This window comes from Drosophila willistoni (assembly GCF_018902025.1).
Source record: "Drosophila willistoni isolate 14030-0811.24 chromosome XL unlocalized genomic scaffold, UCI_dwil_1.1 Seg141, whole genome shotgun sequence".
NCBI classification, from domain to species: domain Eukaryota; kingdom Metazoa; phylum Arthropoda; class Insecta; order Diptera; family Drosophilidae; genus Drosophila; species Drosophila willistoni.
Genome location: NW_025814052.1, coordinates 10,371,080 through 10,379,565, shown reverse-complemented (window position 1 = coordinate 10,379,565; position 8,486 = coordinate 10,371,080). Strand labels below are relative to the sequence as shown.

Sequence of the window (8,486 nt, the reverse complement as noted above, 5' to 3'; positions counted from 1 at the left end):
GGCGGAGGCAATGAGTTCAATAATGTTCATTTCAAATGTGAAAATTCTTGAGAATCTCTTTTAAAACTTTAAATTTAATAAATTATTGGGTTAGCATTAGAAGGGAAGGAATTCCTCAATCAGAGTAACATTGAGCCCCATATCATGCCCAAAACCCATTTCTTAGCATTTCCTAGTAGATTCTACAAGATTGATATGATACCCAAGTAAATAAGTTTTGAGATTAAACACACTCTTAGCACCTAATAAGACAAAACGCACTTATAAGGCATAATATGAACAGTTGAGTCTGTGTTGACTAGTCTAATGTAGTGTAGAAATGGTTTACTAGCGAAAAAAACAAAACAAAAAAACAAGAAGCAGCGGCAACTGCAACGGCAACGACAACGGCAACAGCAACAGCAAAAGCAGCGACAACTTAACGAACTCTGCCCCCGCTGCCTCTAACTCTGCCCCTGTCTTTATCACTCTCTTCGTCTCGATTTATGTTTCAGTTACTGTTGCTGCTGTTGCTGTTGATGTTGCTGCTGCTGCTGCTGATGTTGCTGCTGCCGCCGTTGTTGCTGCTGCTGCTGCTGCCGGCAGTTTCCATTTCATTTTTAAGCTAACGCTCGTCGCGTTCAGCGTTTTAATATTTAATTGTTGCCGTTGCTGAACGGTTGCCATTGCCATTGCCACGGAGAAGCAGCTGAAAAAAATTGTTTGTTAAGCGTTGACAATTTATTGCACGAAGCAGCAACAGCAGCAGAAATCACACCAATAATTCAAATAAAAGCACCATCGGTTCAACTGTGTTTGCGTGTGTGTGTGCGTGTGTCTGTGCGTGTGTGTTCGTTTTTTTTTTTTTTGGTTTTTATTTTTTTGTGATATTTTGGCTTGGATTTTCGCGAAAAGAACTTTTCAAACCAAAAACTAAATGTTTTCCTCAATTGAGGCTGGAGCCAGTGCCAGTTTTTTGGCACATCTAATTGCAATCATCACATGTCTTATCTCATTGACAACGGCTCGAAGCTATAGCAATGGTTTGATATTCTATGAACTGGCCAGCCACACACCATACTTGCCGCCCACAGTGAGTGTGTCTCGTGGTCGGAATTTGGCCAGTGTCAAGTATTCGGAAAAGGGTTCGATTTGGTCAACATTTGGTCAGCCATGCGAGTGTCGTGGTCCGGTATGCGGTTGCTGTGCCGGCCTAAAGGTCGATCAATATAAATTCGATCAGAAAGGTAAGCAGTGTCAAGGGGAGAGAGAGAGAGAGATAGTGAAAGATTCTATTGATGGTCAGTTGCCTTTTTAAAAAAGAACATGTCTTTCTTTTGTTTAAACTAATTCTAAAATTTAAATCACAATATAGTCCAACTTCATTATCAGAGCAAGCAGTTTCATTTCCGAATTGTTTTGTAATTGATAAATGAAATCAAAAGGTTAATAAAAAACCAAAAGTTTTATCAACTTCAATTCTGAAAATCTTATGCCTAAACGAAAATATAAAGAAATTGCCTTTATAGTTATACAGATTGGAAAAGTAGGGCAAATAGTTCACACAACTTTACTTTATCAAGTTCGCGAAATTTAACTGTAATTTGAATGCTAAAAAAGTAAATCATCTGTAGACGAAATTCTTTTGAAAAATCTTTTGAAAATTTCTTAAAAAATTTGATGTTGAAATAATCTTCTTGAAAAGGAAACTAATCTTTAGACTAGTCGATCATCTAAACACAAGTCGTTTGCCTTAGTAGTTTAAGTTTTGCGATTTCCATTTGGCAAAAAATAACACAACCCCCCCACTCCACCAACCCCGTGGCATACCATCCCCACCCACACTTTAACACTCACACTTCCCAGACAGACAGACGGACAGAGGGACGGACAGAAAGAGAGACGGAATGGATGGATAGGTGGATGGATGGATGGATGGATGGATGGATGAAGCCAAGCGACTTTTAAGTCGCGTCTCGTGACATGGTTACATTTGCCAATCAAAATGCCACAAATCGTTTGGCGCTTGGAGGCAATTCGTTTGCTTGGTATTCCATTTCATTTCATTTTCATTCCATTCCATGAGCGAATGCCACCCGCAACTTTCATTCCATTGATCGAATGAATTTTCTTGTTTCATTGTTTCCATTAACTCTCTTTTTTCTGTGTTGTTTTCTTTATTTCTTTTCATTTTTTGTTGTTTCATAGTTTGTGCTAATGTCACGTTTGTGCCACAAGTGGAGGAGGCCCAACTGGAAGTGTATCTAAATGAGCGCCCCTCATCAAAATATGGGATATCGGTGCGGAATCCCATACCATTTTGCATACCTGTCATGATGGGTGTCCCGATGGCAATGTGTGTCCAAATGACTGATGTGGCCATCATGAATAATCAATTGAATATGTGTATGGATTTTGTGGTCAGATTGGCGACCACCGATCTATTTGAGATGCATTTCCAATGCATGCGAATGGGCCTGGATGGTTTACAGTATGTGGATAAAAATGGTAAGCCAGTATTGCCCACAACCCAAAATAAAGATGATGGTAATGGTGATGATGATGATGACAATGAGAATGATAACGACAACGACAACGATGACGTTAACGATAATGATAACGATAATGATGGGGTTGAAGAGACAAAACAGAAGGAGGAGGAGGAGCAGCAGCAGCAACAGCAGCAGCAGCAGGAGGAGGAGGAGCAACGTGAACCATCGCCAATTGAAAGTGAAATGCTAATGGCAAACGATCAATTGAATATGGAGAAGCAAACAGAGGAGCAGGAGCAGGAGGAGGAGGAGATGATGGTGATGGAAGAGGAGGAGACACCTGACCATGCTGGCGAGAGCGACCTGAAGCCAAACGAAGTAATTGAAACAATTACAATGATGCACAATTACACGGTACATGGAGAAAAGGTGAATGAAGAGAAGATGCCAGAGGAGGAGATACAAAAGTCAGATGAAGAAATGGAAGAGCAGGAGGAGGAGGACGAGGAGAAGACGCAAGAGACTACCACAATACCTGAATTGGCAAATGTGAGCGAAAATGAAATAAATATAGATGATGATGATGATGATGATGATGCAGACAAGAAAGACACAAAAATCGAAGATGAAGCAAAGAAAGAGCAGGTTATAGAAACTGAAACTAAAAGTGAGACGGGAGCAGAGCCTGAAGAAGAGTCCCAAACTGAAATGACTACCGAAATGACACAAGATCATGAGGAAAACGAAGAAGAGGAAGAAGAAGAGGCAGCAGAAGATGAAGAGGAGGGAGAAGATATTGACGAAGCTACTGAAAATGAAGATGAGGACGATAACAACAACAACAACGACGATCACGATGCTGAAGGTGATGATGATGAAGGTGAAGTTGAAGGTAATGATGATGACGACGAAGATGATGATGGGGATGATGCTGGTGCTGATGCTGATGAAGAGGACAACGACGATAATAGCAAGCCAAAGGAGGCAAAAGAAAATCAGTCAGCTAATGGCAATGAAAGCTCCTCAAACAGTCGCCAAGCTGTTGATGACCTTGCTAATGAGGTCTTTAACCAATCGAAACGACGACGATTACGATTATAAGTTGTGTGTGTGTGTGTGTGCGCTTAATTTATTATAGTTGTATTGTAAGTTATTGTAATTGTTAATGAATTGTTAATAATTTTGTTAATTAATATGTATTTATTGAAATCAATTGAATAACTCAAGTGTAAGCAAAAAGAAACAAAAGACAAATAACACCGAAATAAAAAGTGATTTTTAACAACAACAAAAATATACATACATATATGTACATATATATTCTGTGATTTATCAAAGTTGGACTATAATTTGAGTAATCACAAGCAGCAACTGCCTTATCCTTGCCCAAGGATATTGGGAATTGGGTGTAATACTAGTAAAGATTAAAGAAGATAAGTAAAAAATATGAGCAAAGGAAAGTATTACGGAGGATTTTCTAAGAGCTCAAAATTGCTTTATTATTCTCATTTGTGAGATCCAAAAAAGGAAATGGAAAAAGAAGTAGTCAAATCTTTCATCTAGTAAAACCATTTTGATTACTTTTATTGTTTTCCTGTTTCAAATTGAAGTCTTGCTAAGAGAATATTAATTGAAATGAAGAACTGAAATTTTAGAATTGTTCAACTTTTCTAATGGAAACTATTCGCAATTTAAAATCGTAATGAGAAATATAAAGAATTGAATTGAAATTTAAAATAAAACATTAAGCGGATTAAACGTAGTTAAATAAAATTTAAATAGAACTAAATTATTATTTAAATCTTGCGAAAAATTTGAGTTTATTTGAAGACACTTGACTCTATGAATATATAAGATAGGGGAAAATATTTTCAAATGAATGGTATTGACTGTAAAAATTAGAGAACTTAGAGGATATGTAATCTTTGCCTTAATTGATCCAAAAACTTGATGCCCAAACTATTCTAATCATAGAGTTACTATGATCCAGATTGATAGATTTAATGGCCATTGATTATAATATATGACAACAGGTACAGAGTAGGTAAAATTGGTTAGAAAAGACAAAAAACTAAAATCAATCAAATACTATGAATCGGTAAGCAGTTACTTGGATATTCCAGTTAGACTTTAAGACCTCCAAAAAGTTGGATGGCTTTTAAAAACTAACTAGAATACCCGAAGTACTGCCACTGTCCGCATCTCTGTCCTTTGATTTAGACCAATTGCCTGTTATTCGGAGTACTTTATGATGGCTCGAGTGACTGCCCAATGAGTGAATTGAATCCTCGTTATTCCTATGATTTTTGTTACGCACATTTTGCTCAGCATAGCGCATACGCCTCAAGCCCAAATCGTGATCATTAACTGTTATGCAAATGGATAGATAGGCCACCAATTTGGGTGATTTCAATTCTTCGGCCAATTGACTGGCCTTGGTCAATGATTCTTTCAAACGTTCAAAACGATTGAGTGTGGCATGAACTTGACACACCAGAAAAATGGTATTAAAACGCCAAATTAAACTCTTGCAATTGCGAGCCTCTGTTCAAGGAGAGATTACAAAAAGTTAGTTAGCTATTAGGATTTAGTTGAAAAAGCTTACCATAGACTGCTTTGCGTGCCATAGTCAGACATTTGTCGAAACGTGATTCGATAAAATGATTTCTAGCCATTTCAAATAAAACATAACACCTTTCGATGGAATAACGAGAGTGACGCAATCGATCCTCCAGACTATCCAATTTCTGACTGCAAGGACACACACACATAAAAAAATAGTTTTCATTGACAATATGGTACTACTTACTTGATACGATTGTGACGCGCTTCATCCTTTTGTACATCTTTATATAAATTTCGACCACAAAAATTGATGGTCTTATCTTTAATACGTTCAGCTGGCAATTGATAGAGTAGACCACGATTTTTTGGATTCAGAAAATCAACATTTGTCGGCACGGCACAACGATCGATATGGGCCAACGCCAATATATTGTATATCTCATTGACAAACTCAAATTTCCAGGGTAATATGCGATGGGTCTTCAAATCGATATATGTTGACATTATATGTTCCACATAGTTTGTCATCTGTTCGATATTTCGTTCGCGGCGACGTTGACGGACTTCGCGTAAGATGCGGAAACAATCGCGTCTTGTTTGATATTCCAGACGATATAAATGCCTATTGAGTGTCCTTTCGCAGGCCTGCGAACCGTGGCCTTTTAATTGATTACGATTATACAAAGGATTGCGGGCATGCATCATTCTCTAAAAAACCCCAAAAGTCAAATGAAAAGTGCTCCAGATGTTAGTGATGTGCTTAAAACTGAAACTTACCAAAAATTTACGCACTGTTTTGTATTGTTCGGCACTGAATTGTCGCAGGAAAGGAGTCGTTTCCCGTAGATGGGGATTAAGAAAATTGGAATTGTCTTGCAATTCTCTCAATAAGGCCACATCCTTGGCACTACGTCCTAGATATTGATAGTTAAAGATATTCCGACAGACACGACGACGGGCTTTTTCCAATGGTGTTAGATAAACTGTTGGCTTATCGATAACACTTTGGACATCGCATTTATTTTGCTCTTTCATATCTTTCCACAGGGGGCGTGGCACAAAGGCAGCTAATGTCTTGCGGCGACGATCGATATCCTGAATCATAGCGAAATTCCGTTTAAAGAACCAATTTAGGGTATCGCCAACAGTGTGATTAAAAACGGTTAGAGTCTGCAAAGTAAATGAATTAGTTTAGATTAGATTACTCTCTCTCTCTCTCTCCCTCTTTCGGACTCACTTTAGTCAGACGATTTTCAAGACGCTGTTTATTGTTTATCGAATTGAAACGATTTGCCTCCGAATAGAGTGTACACAAATTATCCTCAAATCGATTGTCATCGTAAAGAGCATCGCATTGTTCGAGTATAATATCTTCATATACTTCCGGTTGTTCGTGAGTTATTTCCTGAGCACGTACAGCAGTTAACCAGGCCTGTTTAGGCATAGCCAACGATCGTTCGCATTGAGCCTGCTTCAAAAGCGTCACATATCGATATCTACAGGTTTTCTCCTCAGGATTATAACAATGACGCATTTCTAATGGCATATTGGGTCTCGGTGCTACACATGAAATCCCTGTGGGTCGTGCGCCTTCCTCTTGGCAAACGGCACGAGCTCGACCATAGCACTCCAGAGCCTTCTTATAGAGCAATCGACGGGCATAATACTGTCCCCAGTCATTGTAGAGACGAGCCTGGACACAGCCCGGCCAATCGATGCGTTGCCAAGGCTTTAAATCGGGTGCCAAACCACCGGCCAACGGTGCACCACTGCCACCACCCTCTTTTAGAGTCATCACTCCAGCATTTGGCCACGACATTCGCAGAGATTTTTCGAAATCCAAAAACTCTTACAATAAAATATTACCACAATATACTCTTACAATAATATAAACCACTTTAATTTATAACAACGAATTTTGGCTAATAAACAAAAGAAAAGGAAAAAAATTAGCTAAGCTCAATACAATTTTGGTTCACACTTCAAACTGAAAATGAAAGATAATTCCCAGAAATTAAAAAACTTGAAAAATTCGTCTTAAAAAATTATAGAAATTCAAATCAAATTTGTAGCAACCTTCTGGTTATTTATCCTTTTATTTTTCTTTCCAATCAATATATAATTGCCAATCGAATCATATGAATATACATATATACATACATATATCAGCTTGGAATTCTCAATAATAAACGAAATATGTAATTAAAATTATAAAATTTTCCTTTCATTAATATCGTTTAAATAAAAATATATAGAGTAGATATAATTTGTAATATAAAACTAAAGATTTCCACTATCTCATTATATCTTGTATCTCTCTTCTCTCTCTCTCTCTCTCTCTCTCTGTCTCTGTCTTTGTCTCTCTCTCTGTTCTTCTGCTTATGTAATGCAGCCCTTTGGTGACACTTTCTTAATTGCTATCTGTGGCCACAAAAAAAAAATGGGTTAACACTGAACTTTCTCACGCCCACACCTTTTGGAAAAATTTAGTATCCAAATATTTTGTTGGTCGTTTGCTTTTACACGGCGACGACACAAACGGAAAAACTTACACACACACACACACACACTCACAAAATGTTTCAATGGCCAAATTAGCAAAACAAAAAATTAAAGCGGCAATGAGAAAACAAACCAAAACAAAAGAAAGGCGCAATTAAAAATTCAATTTGTTGCCAACAAAATTATGACAACGAACTCTTAATACCCAGTAAAATATGGCATAGACACTTTTCTATAATAATAGGTTTGTTTTCTGCCTTCTACATTGTCTTTTGGATTAATAAGCATTTCAAATACAGTGGAATCCGGTTATAACGTCCGTCCGGTTATAGCGACTAAAGTTCGATGAGTGATTGGTTGGTCCCAACACAAACTTATATGAAAGGCCATCTGGTTAGTACGTCTTCCGGATATAATGACGAAAATCGTCGTCGGTCCCTTGAGCGTCGTTATAACCGGATTCTACTGTATTTCATTCATTCATTGATTAACTTAATTCTGATAAGTACATTTAATTCTTCAGAGTAATATGCTAAGTGTTTAGAGTTCATCCCACATAAGCATTTTCTACTTAAATATCTTATAAAATACTTCAATATAAATCAGTATTTCGAAATAGTGCTTAATATATAAAAGAGATTTGCCCAGTTTAGTTTTTAACAAATGAAAGACTTATATTTGGAAAAAATTAGAAGCTAAATTGGTTGAACGTTTCAATGTTTATATCTTTAAGCAACTATTTTCGGGTAAATATATAATTATTTTCTTTCTAAAACAAACAATTAAAGCACAAAAACCGACAAAGTTTGTGAACCCATAATTGTTTGTTAACAAATTTTGTCGGGTCCCATAAATGTTAGTTATAAGATGATATAAAATGATATTCATATATTATTTCAGCAGAAAATATCAAGTTTTATGTATAATTAACGTTATTCACAATTATCA

The 8,486-nt window shown here is 37.0% G+C and overlaps 2 protein-coding genes across 2 annotated transcripts; one reads left to right on the top strand and one right to left on the bottom strand.

Moving 5' to 3' along the window:
• The first annotated feature begins 872 nt into the window (after positions 1–872).
• On the top strand, positions 873–3,627 carry LOC6641176 (myb-like protein X). Its single transcript, XM_023175301.2, has 2 exons — positions 873–1,226; positions 2,188–3,627. Exons 1-2 carry the CDS (start codon positions 917–919, stop codon positions 3,570–3,572), a joined length of 1,695 nt encoding a protein of 564 aa, XP_023031069.1. The 5' UTR covers positions 873–916; the 3' UTR covers positions 3,573–3,627.
• An 804-nt stretch (positions 3,628–4,431) lies between these two features.
• Positions 4,432–7,027, bottom strand: LOC6641175. The gene is made up of 5 exons (XM_002064006.3): positions 6,274–7,027; positions 5,814–6,206; positions 5,281–5,744; positions 5,077–5,222; positions 4,432–5,015 (listed from the first exon to the last, which is right to left on the bottom strand). Exons 1-5 carry the CDS (start codon positions 6,853–6,855, stop codon positions 4,630–4,632), a joined length of 1,971 nt encoding a protein of 656 aa, XP_002064042.2. The 5' UTR covers positions 6,856–7,027; the 3' UTR covers positions 4,432–4,629.
• Between the last annotated feature and the right edge of the window lie 1,459 nt (positions 7,028–8,486).